The 19,589-nt window shown below is 34.5% G+C and overlaps 1 protein-coding gene across 1 annotated transcript; it reads right to left on the reverse strand.

Annotated features, from left to right (window-relative positions):
* Positions 1–1,061: 1,061 nt before the first annotated feature.
* Positions 1,062–12,723, reverse strand: LOC148942379 (uncharacterized). The gene is made up of 2 exons (XM_089102934.1): positions 12,634–12,723; positions 1,062–2,732 (listed from the first exon to the last, which is right to left on the reverse strand). The coding sequence occupies exon 2, from the start codon at positions 2,730–2,732 to the stop codon at positions 1,461–1,463; it is 1,272 nt and encodes a 423-aa protein (XP_088959060.1). The 5' UTR covers positions 12,634–12,723; the 3' UTR covers positions 1,062–1,460.
* Positions 12,724–19,589: the final 6,866 nt, after the last annotated feature.

The raw sequence follows: 19,589 nt of genomic DNA on the forward strand, positions 1-19,589 counted from the left end.
TGACAATAAGTAATACCAAGTTGGATCCAGCGGCCTGTAGGTGGTTCAAATTAACTATAAGTATAGTATGACAGTGCTGCCAATCTTTATTTAAACATGATGAAATTTGTAAAAAATGCATAGTAAAAACCAGTGAACACACAAAAAAAATTGTTCGAATATTTGGTGAACAAAAAAGGTCACATTATGCTGTTGTTATAAAAAGGGACAAGTTGCATTAAAATTCAGTGAAAAAAAAAGTGAAAAAAAAATCGCATTAAACTTTATTTAAGTAAGTAAAATTTAGTAAAAAAAAACAAGCATAAGAAAATAAAATAAGTTTGTCTTGAAATTTAAACAGCAAAAAAACTATATATGTTAAAATTTAGTTAGGAAAAGACATGTTGTATCAAAACTTGACAGACAACAAAAATAGTAATATTAAGAATTGGAAAACAAAATAGTAGCTGAATTAAAATATAATTAGAAAAATGCAATAGTTTAATCATCACATAAAATAATTATTGGGTGTAAGTATTACATTGAAACTTAAGTATAAAATTAGAGAAATACAGACTGTATTGAAATTTAGCAAGTAAGAAACAAGTTCTACTGAAATTCAGTCAGAAAAAAATGGTTCAAAATTGTTATCCACAAAAAAATTGGATTAGAAATTCGTAAACAAAACAAATTGTATGTAAGCTTATTTGTTAAAAAATGTATTAACATTGAAGTTAAATTTAGGTAGCAAAAAAGTTTTATTATGTATTTTGTTTGGTTATGTTTGACATGAAGGTCAAATTGGATCCAGCTGAGTATTAGGATATGCATACCATTTGCATTCAGGTAACCAAACGGATATTAACATGATGATCCCTTAAAGATTCCTTAAAAGATCCCTTAAAATCCTTCAAAATCCTGACAAGAAGATCCCTTAAAATCCTTCAGGATAAAATCTGGTGGTCTGACAGCTTAAGATTACCAATACAAGATTTTCACACTAAACTAGAAATATACCAACTTTAATCTTACAGTATTTTCCTGACCAGAAAAGGGTAAAAGATACGCCGTATATATAAAAGAACAACCTGTTTAATGTGCATAAGCTGTGAACCAAAAGATGTAGAAAAATCCTTTTCTCACTTAATTGTCTAGACCTATCCGTGCCAGTTTGTCGCAGCAAAGGGGTAAGACGTTTAAAGACGAACAGACAAATTAGTGGCCAGGTAGCACAAGTCTGCGCCTCGATTACATAAGAAATGCAAAAGAATGTATAGGGAATTTAAAACAAAACAAAGGATGTTTAGACAAAATCAATTGGCCATCATTCAACACCCAAGAAAATTTCATTCAGCTAAATGGCCACCGAGCCCCATACCTTCATTAAAAAATAAAAAAAGGCTTGAGAATTTGACCATTAAATGTTTATCTTCTTCCATTGTAGAGCTTCATTCCCTGTCTTTTGCCACCCAAATTTCTCCTTAATATCTTCTTCTTCTGTATGGGAGTAAACCTGCCGAATGCGAATTTCTACCCAGCCACTTATTGGGGGCAATAGAAAAGAATTCTAGTGCGGGTATTTCCACCCTGTCCCCTGGAATAGCATTCAGGGGGTTAATTTCCTCTTGCCTAGGGAAGATGCCCCTAATCCCGGCCGTACCTTTCTTCTGACAATCTTCATAAGCGTTCAAAAGAGTTTTTTCACTTGGCTGAGCAGAGAACGGGTTTAGGAAGTCTGGGTACCTGATATCTGTGGCCAAGCGCATGATCTTGGCCATTCTTAGGGTGTTACCCTGTGATTGAACAGAACGTAGATATGGTGAGCTTCGCCTCAAGATTTCGTTTGTTGAGAAGCAAGGTTGAAGTGAAATACTTGATGTTGGGTTGAATGCTCGATTTTGGGGAGTGAGTGTCTCCCAGAATGGATCTCTCTCCAATAAAGAGGATTCATCACGGGGGTTGGCCATCGTGTGGATAGTTTGGCAAAGGTTACCTCCTTTCCAGGCAAGGGAAATCCCTTTACTAGCCAAGGGCCTTTGAGGATACGGAAGACTGCGGTTATTTGATGATATGGCATGATCATGAGAGGAGAGCCACCGTTGTTGAGTTTTATTCAGGTGAGGCGACGAAGAGGGACAGTCAGGACTGGGCCGTCGTCCCTGAAAGTTACTACAAATAGATCGTTGATCATCCATTAGGCAATCAGACGAAGAGACGAAGATATCCATTAGACGAGAAGGATTGGGCAAAACCTGCCGTCCCTGGGGATACACAGCTACAGATGGTGAGGTGGAAGGAAGGTTATGAGCTACCTTGGGTCCTTTACCCTTGCGACGTAGCCTACTTTTCCGAAGGCATTCTTCCTTCAAAGCGTTGCAGACGCATTCTTTCACCGATTCTTTTAAGATCTGGTGGATCCCAGGTGCATGAATAAGATTTTTCACTTGGCGATACATTTCAAATAATTCCATGTGATCGCGGCGTAGGTGGAGATGCTTGAACAGCTCCGACAGCCTACCCTCTGGAGGTTGCACCCGCCAGGTGTCGTTATCTCCAAAAAATACTGTGAACCCCGAAATAGGCTCTCCCATGACTATACGGTCGGGTAGTACTGCAGGCTGTGGATCCTTGTTGGTGACGATAGGAATATTTTCTGGTTTGCTCCAATGTTTTAATGCAGATAGGTTGGTGGTGGCAAACGCTTGTTGGAGCTCCTTCTCCCTTGGTAGCCGTCTTGACCACAACAAAGACATCTATACGGTAAAAAAAATTATTAATTATTACTGGCATACATATCCAACTATACAGCACATTAACTAAAGAATCTATAAAAGGTTGAGACCAAGTGCTGGTTGTTAACCAATCATTCAAGGATGGTCTCGATGTTGAAGATAAAGCTATATCGAATTGTTAAGATAAAAAAAACTATTCAGTGTCTATTCACTTCTTTCTTGTTATTATTAATAAAAGAAAAAAAAATAACTTCCACAACAGAAATTCTGAAACAGATGTGAAGAGGTGCATTAAACTTGAGATGATAAGAAAGAGTGCTATAACAGTTTAAACTTAAAACCAAGAGAGATTACTATCAAAGAATAAATGCAATAAAAAAAATAAAGATAACAGAATATAAATAAATCTTAAAACGATCAAAAATTTAATTGAACATTAACTAAAACGTAAAAAGAAACATATCTTAATGCAAACATGGGACTAACTACTCCCCTATCCCCCACTCCTATTGTGTCAAATAAGTTTCGAAGATTTATAGTCATAGTTATAGTCATTTCAGTCATAGTCATAGTCATAGTTATTTATAGTCATAGTCATTGTCATTTCAGTCATAGTCATAGTTATTTATAGTCATAGTCATTTCAGTCATAGTCAGAACATCCTAAAAATTTGTATATTCTTTAGACAGCTTGCATCACATCCTAGTTTTGCTCAGCCCTCGAATCATTGGTTAACGCTAAGTTAACCAAGAGAATGGACCGGAAAATCTGACTAACCTTTAGGCAATCAGCCCTCGCAATCCAAGCGCACTTCTGTTTAGCTTCAAGTCCGGTATTAGATGAAAGAGTATTGTGATCATATGTTAGAGTCAAAATGGTAATAAGTTTAGCTTCAAATGGCAATAAACTATGCCATTGGGGTTAACATGACCCCCCCTGCCCCTAGGCCCTGGGGAAAGGTCTGTAAGTTATGAATTTCGCCCATTGTTTACGCATAGAATTTCTTATTGGGAAGCATACAGTCCCTTTCCGGGGGGAGGGGGATTTTCTGCTATGAAGATCCCACGGGGAGGGTTTTCCAAGGAGAGGGAAATTTCCGAGGGGGGCGTGAACTTTCCTGTGGAAATTTTAGACATGGGCAATTTCCCAGAATTCCTATACAAAATTGTTTTTATTTGTCTTACTTTATCATTGCCAACTCAATTTTCCACGTGGAGATGTTAAGGAGAATCGTCCGGGGGATAATTTTACTGGGTTGGAATTGTCTAGAGTACCTCTCTGTATGGGGGAGGGAATTTTCCACAGGAGAAATTCTCCATAGGAGAGTTTTCCAAAGGATAAACTTTCCAATGGGAACTTTCTGTGGTAGCAACTTTCTACTAGGGTTGGAAGTGGGGCTATTTGCTGGAAAACTTTTCCATGGATGACAGGATTTCCGTTATGACTTTAAAGACAATCAGAAATTAAAGTCTTTTTCAAATGAAAGTGTGTTAAAAAAAATTTCCCAGGAGTCGTCCACAAGGAATTTTCCGGGTAGAATTTTCAGCTAAAATGGAATTGCCTGGGAGAAATTTCCCCGGAGGGGGGGGGTAGTTTAAGTAGAAATAACTTTTCATGGAGGAATTTATATCTACATGCTTTTTATAATATTAAAAACCCTATTTTGATCTTCATATGCAAAATGATTTGCTACTAGTGTCGAACAAAAATGCGGTTTATCATAAAAAATTGATTTTATTATTAAAATTATTTTGTTAATTACATAAGGTTTTTAAATAAATCAATTTCCTTTAAAATGAGCCATTAAATAGGTCTCTATGATGTTCCAGTGCCCTACTAGCTGAGGAGAAAGAAAAAAAAGATGACGTATACGCAGAATATCATAGTTCAAGCAAATTTTCTTATTTTTCAAGCCAATAAAATTTCCTCGTTATTCAAGCCAAGGGAAGGTAAGTTTCCTATGTAGGGGTTTTGGACAAACCGGTTCTAAGTGTGCTTCTTGTTTTGATCTGACACTATTTTTAGAAATTATGGGCAATTGTATTTCTTAGTATTGAACGTGATCGTCTCTTACTAGGTTGCCAGCTACCGATGCAATCCAGATTATTTAAGTAAAACATAAATCATTTTAAAATTGATTCCTTTAAAGCCTGCGTGGCGCCTTGGATAGTGTATTGGAATTTTACTCCAAAGGTTGCAGGCTCAATTCCTGCTGCAGGTACCTTTACACATTTTAGTTGATCCTATATGATGTCACTAACAATTGGGGGCCATTCTCTCCACAAAAACTCATGCTTACTAGTGCCCCATGTCACCCACCTCCCCACAACAAAGTTTTTAATACTTTTTATGCATGGAATCATTACCCCAATATCAAACAAGTAACCTGTTTTCTAATATAAAACCCATTTTTGAGCAATTTCTATTATTTACGGTTTATGCCATAGGGGTGGGGGGGGGGGGGGGTGTCGTGTCATAAATGGATTAATTTTTATTGAAAGCATCAATAATTTGAAAATGAAATGTTATTGTCAAAATTGTTGGCTATTAACATTCCCCCTCCCAAAAAAAAAATAAAGAAATAGCAAAACGATACTTAAGAAATTGAATTTTTAAGATAGAAAACATTAACAGACAAAATTAATCCCTTCTGGATTTTTAGTCGAATGAATTGAAACCAACAACTAGTATAATGAGCTTTGCCTTACTGGGAAAGCCCACTGGAATTTCAAAGGGCATGACCTAGCTAAGCTACCCTTTATAAAAATCATAGCCTAAAGTTCGTTCTTTACTATAACATTTTTCTCTGAACATTTCAGTGTCTCTCACATTTTCCCATGCTTTTTGCTTTAGCTTCTCGGATTTATTCAAAATCGTAAGTAATATCGCATGACGTCATAGATACCGGAAAACATCTTTTTCATTTCCCTGTCACTTCAGTTAATATGGTTAATTCAGTTAACTAGAGTTCGGCCCTTACTGTAATCATGCAAAATATAAGATTTCACATGTAATTTAGTTTGTGAGAAGTTAGAATGCTACACATGTGGATCTAGAAATAGATTAAACGTTAGATACCATCTAGACTTTGCCTCTGAGGAACACATATATTAGCATTTGAGAAAAAGTGAGGGTAGCAGGCCTGAAAATCCAATAGGAAAGCTAAAGCTACTGGGGAAACCAAGACCCCTCAAAAAAAAGGAATCGCACATGCTGAATAGAGAAATTCCCAGGAATACACCTCAAGCATTCAACTTCCGTCATTTTTTTTTCACTAGAAAATTTTTCATTTCTTAAGGGGAAAGGTTCGTTCTTTAATATAAAATTTTAGCTATATCTACAACCATGATACAGATAAAACTTATATAATCTACATTTATACTGAACTATATTGACCCTTTATGTAGAACTTTTAGTTACAATGTTCTGAGGTTTGTTCTTTACTAGGTTTCAGCTATATCCCATGAAACTTACATAGTATTCATTTATAATGAACTAGATCGATCCTTTATGTTTGTAAATACAAACTTTGTTATAAGTTAGTTCGTTCTTTAGTGTGAAATACTAGGTTGCTAGCTACCAGTACAACCCGGACAAACTTCTAGTGCCTTCTAGTGCAGATAGGTGCTTGAAACCTCAACAGTAAGGTTTTCTGATATGCTGAATCTGATGGTGTGATTTTTATTAAGATTCTATGACTTTTAGGGGGTGTTTTCCCCTTTTTTCGAATATAGGGCAAATTTTTTCAGGCTTGTAACTTTTGATGGTATAACTAAACCTAATGAAACTTATATATTTAAAATCAGCATAAAAATCCAACTCTTTTGATGTATCTATTGTGTCAAAATTCTGTTTTTTAGAGTTTTGGTACTATTGAGACGAGTTGCTCTTACTATACAGTCTGTTACCACAAACTGTTTGATAAGGTATAACAAATAATCTGCGTGAGATTTAGTTTTATTATAGTATAATGTAAAAAAGGCCATCTGTATGACTTTATATTATTTCTCTATATAGAAATGGGACAGCATAATGTCTTCTGTAATTTTTGTGCATCATATATGTATAAGGAGAAAACAAAAAGAGTCATCTGTATGGCTTTATTTATATTGCTTTATAATAGAATGAGACATTGAAAAACCATCTGTGTGACTTTATATAGGCTGCTCTATAATAGTGCAATGTATATAAAGTCATCTATATCACTTTTTATTGTTCTCTATAACTATAGAAAACAGAATACATATATAGAAATTATAGAGAATACATTATAGAAATTTGAAGGGCTAGTACCCTTTTTAATAGTCAAAAGTGATTGGAGGGCAACTAGCCCTCCCCACGCCCATCAATCTCCCAAACACATCCAATCAAAATTTTGAGATAGCCATTTTGTTCAGCATAGTTGATTTCCTGATAGAAAATATGTTGTTGAAGAGGACACTCCCCCACAACCCTCAGGGCAAGGGTTTTAAGTTATGCCCTGGGGGCATATAAGGTTTTTATAGAAGACGTTGTCGTAGAAACTTCAAAAAGGGCTCATTTGATTGGAAATTGAGAGTTCTAGTGCCCTTTTAGAGTCAAAAGTGATTGGAGGGCAACTAGCCCCCCCCCATGCCCATAATTTGCCCAAACACATCCACTCAAAATTTTGAGATAGCCATTTTGTTCAGCTTAGTTGATTTCCGGATAAGAAATGTGTTTTTGAGGAGGACAATCCCACACAGCCCTCAGGGCAAGGGTTATAAGCTATTCCCCGGGTGTAGATAAGATTTTTATTGAAATCTTTGTCATAGAAACTTGAAAAAGGGCTCATTCGATTTGAAATTCAAAGGGATAGTACCCTTTTTAATAGTCAAAAGTGTTCTAGTGCCTTTTTAATTAAAAAGCAAAACATTTTAGAAATAGAATCACTTTTTACAAAAAAAAACTGCATTTTTGATGTCTTTTCATAGGCTACTGCAGTCTTTTCAGATATTTGATTTTTGAAGCAAGTCTGATTTCTAACACCAATAGTTTACTAAGCTTCAAACTTTTGGCAATTCATACTTTCACACTTTTGGCAATGTTTTGGGCTTCACACTTTTGGCAATATTTATACATATTTATCACTTTCGACTATTAAAAAGGGTACTAGCCCTTCAAATTTCCAATTGAATGAGCCTGTTTTGAAGTTTCTACAACAACGCTTTCTTTAAAAACCTTATATGGCCCCAGAGCATAACTTAAAACCCTTGCCCTGAGGGTTGTGGGGGAGTTTACTCCTCAAAAAAATATTTTCTATCTGGAAATAAACTATGCTGAACAAAATGGCTATCTCAAATTTTTGATTGGATGTGTTTGGAGGAATGATGGGCGGGGGGGGGGCTAGTTGCCCTCCTATCCCTTTTGACTATTAAAAAGACACTTGAACTCTCAATTTCCAATCGAATGAGCCCCTTTTGAAGTTTCTATGACAACCCCTTCCATATGAAGTGCCCTGCTCTAAGGGAAAAAAATTAATACATAGTACATTGTGCCAGCATTGTTCTTATATGCCCTCATGGCATAACTTAAAACCCTTGCACCAAGGGTTGTGGGGGAGTGTCCTCCTCAAAAACATATTTTCTATCTGGAAATCAACTATGCTGAACAAATTGGCTATCTAAAAATTTTGATTGGTTGTGTTTGGGGGAATGATGGGCATGGGGGGGGGCTAGTTGCCCTCCAATCACTTTCAACTATTAAAAAGGGCACTAGCCACTTCATTTTCCAATCAAATGAGCCCTTGTCAAAGTTTCTATGACAACTCCTTCAATACAAAGTGCCCGGCTGAGGAAAAAAAAACACATTGTGCCCACATCATTCTTTACTTAGGCAGTGCTAGCGCGCTGCCTATGATATTTTTACTGTGGTATAGAGTCTATTCTTTACTAAAATTTTTAATATATTGCCTTTAAATATAACTGTACATGCCTATAAAAGTTTTTATAGGCAAGTGTTTGTTCTTTATTGTATGCAACCTGGTTTATAATTAACCAGACCAATTCCTTATATATTTTTTCTTAGTGTATTAACAAATTTAAAATCATGCCTAATTTTCATAAGTCTCTGATGGTACAATGGGAAGTGTACCAGCTTGTCATGGGGGTGACTGGGGTTTGATTCCCTGTTGGATGGAATGTTTAATATATTGACTGTTTAACTGTACAAGCTGGTACTATAGTTAAGTTGCCTATACAAGCTAGTATAGGCAACAGTTTGTTCTTTATTATAATTTATTATAAATTATAATTTACTATAAGCAACAGTTTGTTCTTTAATATAATTATAATTCTTTAACATAAGCTTCATTAATAAGATATTTTAATATATTCTATATGATCTAGTGGTTAGGATAGCTGGCTCTCACCCAGTTGGCTTGAGTTCAATTCCTGGTATGGGAAATTTATGATGATTTTTCAATGAATATAATTAAAATAATCATCTGTATAACAATTCCTTTTATTACTTCAGTTACTATGGGCTACAGTTTTTCCTTAACATAACTTGATGCAGAATATTGAAGTAGCTGCCACTTTTCTTGATTTTCAAGCCAATATATTTCCCTTGTTATTCAAGCCAAGGAACTGTTAGTTTCCTATATAGGGGTTTTGGAAAAGGTGGTCCTAATAGTGCAATTCTTGCTTTGATCTGATTCTAGTTTTAGGAGTTATGGGCTATTATATTTCTTAGTACTGAATGTGATTGTCTCTTACTAGGTTGCTAGCAACTGCTAGAACCCAGATTAACACATTTATTATCATGTCTGATATGTAACTTATTTTTCATAAGAAAAAGATACCATTTATGCAGAATATCATAGTAGCTGCCACTTTTCTTGATTTTCAAACAAATATATTTCCCTTCTTGTTCAAGTCAAGGGACAGTAATTTTCCTATACAGGAGTTTTGGACAAGGCAGTTCTAATGATGAACTTTTGTTTTGATCTGACTTTTTTAAGAGCATTGGATATGATTGTCTCTAACTAGGTTTCTAGCTACCACTGCAACCTGGATCACAAATCAAATGTTTTGTTAAAACCCCTAAAGGAATTACTGCATTTTACATACTCATATCTAAATGCTTATTATAACATTAATAATAACACTTTCTACTTCAGTGCTATAGAAAAGGGCAGCTTTTTTGTAAAAGACTGGTTCTTGTAATTATGTATTTCTTATCTTATTATCTTGGCAAAAAATAAGCATGTATAAAAATTGCAAACACTTATTACATAATATATGGTTATAACCTAAACATTTATAACATCATTCATCAAGCTTGTACATGAAGATATAGTTATTTTGTCAAGACTAATTCTATTTTAAAAACTATCTTATTTTTATACCATTATAGTGCAACCTACACATTTACCTTTTAATGTCTTATTTTATTATAAAGCAACATCGGCTTAATAAGGTCATAGAGATGAAAACCAAAAATTTCATGCTGAAGACATTATACTGCCCTATTTCTGTATAGGGAAAACAATAAAAAGTCACACAGATGACTTTTATACCTTTAGTTTTCTCCTTATGATTCAGTGTCTTCTGTATGAAATTTTATTGCATCATTTACATAAAGAAAAACCCAAAAAAGTCATGCATATGACTTTATTTAGGCTATATTACTAAAAAATTAAATAAGGTATTAAAAAGATATCTAGGCCTATATGGCTATATTTACATTGCTAGGTAATAGTGCAAGGTATAAAAAAAACAACATCTATATAAATAAATTTGGGTTGCCCTATACAAGTATGATTCATGAAAGGTCATCTGCAAGACTTGGTATAAATGTATGACTATAAGGAGACATGTTAAGAAAACAATTCTTGCTTCATAATATGCAAAGTTATCCTAGTTAACACATTTTCCAGGGGAGCACCTTTATCATCACTATTTTCCTTGTTTTTCTAATTTTTCAATCACATTTTCCATTTTTATGCCAAATCTCCAAGTCTTGAAAATTGTTTATAAAACAGACACCCAAGAGCCATCTAGCTAATATAACCTAACCTAAATTTATGAATATTTGCCCATTTGTATATTTTTGGTAGATGGCAGTGATGGTGTTTAACTTTTGTATATAGACTATTTGAAAATGGATAAATGCATTGAAATCTGTTTAATTTTCACAATTAAAAAAAAAAATAAAATTGTGCAGCAGTGAAAATAGTGAGGATAAAGGTGCCCCCCTAGAAAATATCTTCATTAGGATAATTTTGCATATTATGAAGTAAGAATTGTTTTCTTAAGATGTCTCCTTATGACTTTGGTGTGGTCATACATTTATACCCAAGTTTTTATTTGCTCTTCATAGGCAAATGAGAAAACATATTGGCTTATGTTTAACTTTATACTGTATTCTATATAGTAGTAAATGACAATATTTTATAGTTTGGATATAAAGTACAACATTTCTATGTTTTCATGTATAGGTAACCCTAAATTCCTGGTAAATTTCTAGTGGGCCATATAATTTAGCTAAGATGAAAATCAAAATGTCATTTGATACCTTTTTTTATGCTCTTTCATAATTAAGTAATTGCTTCTAGGGCTAATTGCATCTTGAGCCTTTAAAGGGGCCCCAAAAGAATTTTATATGAATTATGAAAGAGCATTAAAAAATTTATCAAATGATGTTTTCACTTTCATCCTGTAAATCTACCATAGACTTTACCCTCCCCCCCCCCTACTAGTGTGCAAATATATACCCTGAATTGGAATATACCCTGAATTGTTTACAGCAAAGTTTTGAATTGCAAAATTCAGGGCTATTTTTGTCAACAGTATTTGAAACACTTGAAACAGTAGGAAATGGTTTACATTTGTGTTGCCTAATAAATGAGGATTAGAATGTTTTAAATAAGTATTTTTGGAATATGTTACTCTTGAACAACTTATTTATAAACTATGATATATTTTTAACCACTTTTCAATAGCTTAACTAGTGTTGATAACTTCCTTGTGTGGTTACAAAAATGAAATACCTTTGGGGCCACTTTAAGGACTCAAGGATGCAACTGGCCCCAGAAGCAATTATTGAATTATGAAAGAGCATAAAAAAAAGGCATCAAATGACATTTTCATTACCATCTTAGCTAGGTTATATGGCCCACTAGAAATTTACCAAATTCTCTGCTGTTTTACCAATTGTTGTTTGTATGAGGGAAAGGCATGTTGAGTTTGTTTTAGGTAAATTTTTTGTTATTCGTATTATTGAATTACAAATAAAGTAAACATACCACTTGATGCCTTTTTTTATGCTCTTTCTAAATATAATAATCATTTTTGTTGGAAATGAATTTTACCCCCACCTCTATATATACCAATTCAGGGTGTGTATTTGCACATTAGGGGGGATGGGGGTAAATTTTATTTTTTATGTAAATGAGAGGTAACTTAAACCCCCCCCCCCGAATGTGCTAATATAAACCCTGAATTGGTGTACATAGGGTTAGAGGTAAAATTCATTTCTGACAAAAATGATTAGCCTAGGCCCTAGTATATTTGGAAAGAGCATAAAAAAAACATCAAGTAGAATGTTTACTTTATTCATAGGCTAGCCTAAATCAATAATATGAACAATGAAAAATTTACCTTTAAATAAGTTAGAAGTTTAATATTTTTAAAAAGTTGTTTTCAGAATGTTATCTTTTTGATCTAACCTAAGTGTGTGCTAATAGTAGGCTAGGCCTATTGTATACAACTTTTCTCAACATCAGTTATGGAATCTTGTACATATTAATTCATCAATTGATCAGATCAGACTAATAATCAAAATCATAAGATCAGTATATCATCTCAAATTTGATTTCGGACCTTTCAATTTTTAGAAAATACATTAACACATGAGGTATATAGGCCTACTTTAAAAGCATTAAGTAAGGGCCAGCAACTACCTTTAGGTTTTCCTGTTGTATTTCCTATTCCAGAATTTTTATGGGGTATATAGACTATTATACAGTCCTTTCACCAGTTTAACTTCAAAATAAATTCTTCAAATTCTTCTTCTTCTATTTAACAGCAGGCGGGCTTTTCAGTGATACTATTTAGCCCTTTTCCTTTTGCTTCACTCTGTGGGCTACAGAGCTACTGGCTTGATTGCCTCATGATTATTAGATATTTTCAGATATCTTTCAGTAGATCTTTCGACTCTAGGAGTTCAATTATGAGTTGATAGATGTCAATTTATCTGTGTGCAGGTATATTTGGCTAGGCTCTTGGCGGATAGTGAGATTTTGTGGTGTTTGAAGCATTTTAACAGTTTGCAAAACAAGGTATGTTGTGCAGACGTCAGCATATTACATTCAAACAGGCAATGGTCAATTGTTTCATTATTCATATTACAATGCCTGCAACGAGGGGACAGGGGAATTGAACCACTTGAATTAGAAAACTTATACGAGAATGCAAGAAAATTTAGTCCATTTGTTCCAGAACGAATTCTATGGTAAATTTTAGAAAATATTTATTGGGAAAGGGGGAAAGGATAGGATTAATCTTATTAAAATTAATATCTGATATCCTCCATCGGTAAATATCTCTGATCGGGATTGGTCTCCCACTTGGCTGGTCAATATTTATAGCATTTTTTGCTATTTCATCAACCTGATGATTACCACTTATGCCAGAGTGGCTAGGAATATACTGAAAATAAGTTTTTATGCCACTTGAAGCAAGATTATCGATAATACTGAGACGATGATAAGTGTCAATATCCAACTTATACTGAGGAGCTGATGCCAGCAACTCAAGGCTGGATAAAGAGTCGGAATATACAATAATATTATTTGAATTTGCAATCAAAGGTTGGTTTTCCTTAATGTGTTTTAATGCCATGATTATGGCATTTAACTCAGCAGACATTATAGATAAATTATTATATAATCTCTTGTCCATTGCAATTTTCAGGTGAGGAAGGAAAGCACCACTTGCTACCTTCTCATTCATTTTTGACCCATGAACAAATATTTGGATGTAGTTTTTATTGATAGTTGTTACAAGTTCAGCAAATTTTTTCTGGACAAAAGGAATGGGGGTTAAATCTTTATTCCACTTTGAGAAATCAGTATTTATTATGGGACTTGACCAATTCCATGGAGGGGATTGGGGGAAAGTGATTGCAATAGACTTTGCTGGTACGGCGAACTTCTTCTGAATGTTGGCATACTCATCTGCAATGCCTCTATACATGGCTGGAATTCTTAACCAATTAGGTAGGGTTTGTGAGCTATTTGATTCAATTTTTGTATGATGTTTTGTCAAGAGAAAGCTACGTCTCTCCCTTATTGTTGTTAATCCACTCTCCATAAGCAGAAACTTGGTGCTTGTGGGTTTCCTAAAACCAAATTTGAGACGTATTATATCATTTTGTGTTGTTTCAATTTTTTGCATCTGGGTCTTTGCACATGCACCATTTACGATGAGCCCATAGCCAATATGGGGCCTTATATGTGATTTATAAAACTGTAGTAAGGTTTTCTCCTTACAGCCCCGGGTGTGGAAAGAAGTCTTTTTAGTATATTTGTTTTTCTATAGCATTTTTTTATTGTGTTTGAAATGTGGAGGTGGAAATTAAGTTTTTGGTCAAGCATGAGACCTAGGTAATTAATATGATTATCTTCTGGAATAGTTGTTTTATTTAGAATTACTTTTGCATTAACATGGTTTCGCTTTCGGTGAAATTGGATTATTTTCGACTTGGTGGGTGCAATGGACAAATCTGAATATTTGGAAGAATTTTTCAAATTGGAATAGTGACTTTTGCAGATTTGACTGTGCTATCTCAAAGGTGTTGTCAGATGACCATAGCACTAGATCGTCAGCATATTGTAGATTCGTGTGGGGTAGGTTCATGTCCCAGATATATAGGGCAAAGAGGAGGCAACTGAGGACTGCTCCCTGAGGTAGGCCTTTGGTTATTGTCTTTTGGGGTGAAGAGGCTGAACCAACACAAACAATGAAAATTCGCACTTCTATGAAGGATTTTATAAAAGATACTAGCTTGGGGAGTAGTCCAAGGTTTGCAAGTTTGTTTAAAAGGATTTGGTGGTTCACATTGTCATATGCCCCTTCAAAATCTAGTAAAGCTGCAGCTAGGACATTATTTTTTGAGAATGATTCATTCATTGCCTTTGTTAGCAAAATGAAAGCATCTGTTGAGGAGTGGTGATTCCTGTATCCAGTTTGAGTGTGAGGGATCATATTATTTTTTTTCAACAAACCAGAGGAGTCTGTAATAGATCATTTTTTCTATTATTTTCCCCATCACAGGAGTAATCATTATGGGCCTATAGGACTCAGGGTTATCTTTGGGTTTATTTTTCTTTATGATTGGTAGGAGGGACGAACATTTCCATATATTGGGGAACATAGAAGATGCCCAATGTGATTATAACAATTTAGCAGTTCTTGTTTGTATGAAGGGGTTAAATTCTTTATCCATGTTGGGTGTGTATTGTCATAACTGGCGCTAGTTTTTGTCCTAATATGATGTATTGCATTATTCATTTCCTGGATTGAAAATGGACTAGTTATATGCTCGGATCCTGGGCGTGGTTGGTAACTTGGGTTCATAGGAATTGGGGACATTTTGCTTCGATTATTTGATGTTAGCTTATTAACAAAAAGAGTTGCAAGCAGATTAGCTTTTTCATTATCATTGTCATAATGGGTGTTATTATGTATAAGTTCATACAGGAGTGGGTTGGGGGGAGCGTTTTTCCCATAGACGTGGCATATGACTTTATGTATAATTCGCTCATGTGTTTCTCTGGAGAGGTTACTTGCAAAATTATTCAAGTAATTATATTTATCATTTATTATAGTCCTTTTTAGATTAGATTTTGCTTGTAATTTTTTTAAATATGCAGTAGGTGATGGGTTTTTTATGAATTCTGTCCTAGCTGCCTTTTTTATTCTCCATTTATTTTGGCACTCATTTGTCCACCATGCTTTAGGAATATGTTTAGGAAAGGTTTTCTTGGGTTTTGTCCTGGGGATAGCATGATTAGCTGTATTTATTAGTAAAGATGCCAATACTTCAGCATGTGTGTCAACTGTTGGGTTTGAAATGCATGAGTTTTGGGCGAAACTTGTAATTTCATCATTTGGCTTATTTTGGAACATAGACCAATTTGCTTTAGTGTTGATATATTTGGAGGTGTGTAATAAAGTTTCAGCAGGTTCATTTAGGGAGCAAACTATAGCAAAGTGGTCAGTAAAGACTATCAATTTTATTTATATAAATTTTACTCAAAATATTTAATGACACAATTTGTAGGTCAATTGTTGAGAATCTGCCACTTTTGGGGTTGAAATATGTATTCAGGTTTGGAGGGGTAGCAACAGCTAATTCATTATTATTTGAAGTCATATGCTCAATCAATTTACCAGCTTTATTTACTGGTTTATTCCCCCACAAAAGGCTGTGGGTATTGAAATCTCCACAAATAATTATATTTTTTAACATATTAGAAGTATTTATATAATTAAAGAAATCAATGGCATCTGTAGTTTGGCCATTAGGGTTATAAAAGCTTGTCATGTAGGTTTTTGTATTATTCAGCCAAACACTGATACCAATTGCATTAACATCATTTGCAAAATCTAGAAAATTGATGCCAAAAAATTTTATATTATTCTTAACTATTAAAGCTACTCCACCTCCTTTTCTCTCTGCTGATCTATCCTTTCTCAGGATAGTATATCCCAGAGACTTAATTTGTTGATTTTGGGTTAAATGATTTTCCTGGAGGCAAGGAATATTAATGGAATTATTATTCATAAAAGATATTAGTTCATTTAGCTTATTTTCTGTGAGTGGTCTTATGTTCCACTGGAGTATTGATATCTGTTGTGTTGTTGATTTATTTTTCATGTGACTGTGTATCAATGTTCAGCTTTGTTAAAAGTAAAGCAAGATCTTTTTTTGCTTGAATGAGCATATCATAAGGGATGTAGATTTTTGCCAATTCTGCAATGATTTTTGTTTTCTGTAGTATATGTATGTTCATGGCCTGAACTACATTACAATTTAGTATGAATAAGTATATATTTGGGGATTGCATGTTTGGTTGTGCATCCTGTTTGTCAGTTAAGGGATTAATTCCTAGTTAGTGTTTCTGGTTTGTTTCTTCTTGGGAAGGGGGGGGGGCAGGTTGACGTCATCTCACCGGACAAGGAGGCTTGTTGACTTGGTGATTCCTTCTGATAGGGATGTGAACTAGGGGGCTTAGAGGATGGTGTTTTATACGGGGTACTTGATGCATTGGGGGCGTTTGACTTGGGGGTTTTGGGTAGTTTCATTACTGGCTTTATTTGGTATTGTTGGGCAGCATTTGCTTCCATTGCTGCAAAGGGGTTTGGGATGGCCTTCTCTTTCGCTATTTGGAGTGTTAGTGCTCTTTTCTTATATGCAGGGCATAGTGATTTATTCGTAGCTTCATGTGGGCCTTTGCAATTGATACATGTAGGCTGAGTGTTGTTGCAAGTTGTCAACTCTTTAGGATGGAATGCTTTACAATTACTACACTGTAGAGGAATTTCATTGCATTTGTTTGTTTTGTGTCCCAGTTTGAGACACTTCTGACTCTGGATAGGCTTTGGTTTGTATTCCTGGTGTGGTTTCATTTGCCCAAATAGGAATAACTTTTCTGGGATGTTAATTTTTTCCTTCAGTGTAAATAAGAAAGATATACTTTTTTTAAGGCCAATAGAGTTATGTTTACCAAGTTAGGTAACATCTTCAACTGGGATTGTGTTTCCACCCTTATCCGAAAGCCCTTCTTTGAAATCCTGAGTAGGTATTTCTGGAGGAACATTACAAAATATCATTTTTGTTGGGGATTGTTTTGGGTTCCATTTAGATGCATTAATTTGGGTATTCAGAAGGGACTTTAGGTTTATTATTGTGTCTGCTGATTATTGATCCTAGACAACTATTAGCAGAGATCCATCACTGTGAATATTAAGAGAGAGCATTGATTTTAGCAATTTGAACAATGCAACTATTATTCAAGTAATCTTTTTAATTTAAAAGGGGGTAATAGGAGAAATTTTAAGGTAAATTCCTAAGTTTTGGGAGGGAGGATCTTGGGTAGGGAGAGGGGAAATGCTTTTGATTGGGGAGATTTTTTTTCTTTTTTTAGAGCTTCTAGAAAGGACCTCTTGAAAGCCATTATTATCATTTATAGTGACATTGGCCCCTACACTGATCATTGTCCTATTGAAATTCAAATTGCAATTCTTAAATTGATTATTTTTCTGTTTCTTCTGATAACAGTCCATGGAACCCCTGAACTTACTATCTGATGAGGCTACCTGATGAGCCGATAAAATGCTTTTTGACTTGCTAACTTGTGCTTTTAAAACGGTCACTTCTTCGCCAGTGAATCCAAGCAAATTCAGCCCCCCCCCCTTTTTTCATACAAGAACAGACGACATCATCCGTCAAGGGTCAATCTAAAAATCTCGGTCATACCTAAAGTTATACTTAGTTCTGCCCTAAAACATCAACAAGTAAAAATGACATAATTTTAATACATTCCTCAAAAAGCCTTATGACAGCTGTGCCTCTCACTCTGACTATCTATCTTGGCTTTTGTCCAATCAGCTATGGATTGATGGCAACTTGATTTTAAATCGAAAAGTCCTCCTTTTTTCACTTAAAAAGTGCAACAAGCCTGAATTTTCGACATCTATGCCGAAATGACTTATTTATTTCTTGCCCCAGATGTTTACATTTAAGAATCTATTGTCCGTTAAACGTAATCTAGTAATCTTAACGTTTCTTTCAGCTTAGTCATAGAAAATATAATCAACTTCTTTTTTGACGGTTTATTTTTTGAGTATTCAAAGTTCCGTGTAAAAATACTATGAAATGCAAACTGAGCTAATATAGCTTTACATGATAATAGACCAGGAATATGATCTGTTTTTACGCTTTTGTAGTTATTAGTACGAATGTGTACGAGTAATGCTTAATTGTTCCCTCGATTACAGTCTTCAAAAAGAATGCTTCAATTCAATTAGATTATATCATCTTGTCATGCCATTTGTCACACAGCTTACGTTTGTATTTTTCCGCTTCACCACTTTATTACGTTCTTTCAAATTTTATTCTTCTCTCTGTTTTCTCTTCTTTTCTCTTCTTTTGTTTTTTCTCTTCTTTTTTTTTGTTTTTTCTTTAATAATAATAATTTATTTTTAACCCACATCATATACAAAAATGATAATTGTGGAGTATAAAAAAAAGTAGATAATACACTAAGTCTCAAACTTGCATTCAAAGTGTCAACATCAGTATTGGATATTACACGGACATTAATAATTCAGTAAGTTGTAGTGAACAAAATAACATTTCGTAATAGGGATTAGTGACGTAGATGTATAATCCTGACATACTTATATATTGTCGATACCTGGTTGATGAGAAGATTTATATAAGAACTGATAATTATTGGCTTGGATATGGACTTTGATTTTGGATATACGATTGAAAATATTGCTCGTGCTAACGAAATATAACAAGCTCGAATTTGGAATTATATGAGTTAAATGGATGAATGCAGCAATGCTGATCTTGTGTGGAATCAGTTATTGAACTATATTTACCGATCATTAGCGTGTGGTTTGAAAACAGATGTTTATGTTAATAGAGCGGTAGAGTTCTTCACCCGTGAGTCTATTCTTGAAGCAAAGAAAATACTGTGGACTTTCTACGAGAGATTGGGATACGATGACAGAATGCGAACAGCTAACAAGGATTCTGAAAATGTGCTGGATTTAGCAAAGGCTGTCTATCGGTGTTCTGAAGATAAGAAAATTTTGCCGAAATTTGGCATTTATGAGCCTG

The sequence above is a fragment of the Artemia sp. Qi Xiang Cuo genome, chromosome 17, assembly GCF_049724085.1.
Source record: "Artemia sp. Qi Xiang Cuo chromosome 17, ASM4972408v1, whole genome shotgun sequence".
Lineage (NCBI taxonomy): Eukaryota > Metazoa > Arthropoda > Branchiopoda > Anostraca > Artemiidae > Artemia > Artemia sp. Qi Xiang Cuo.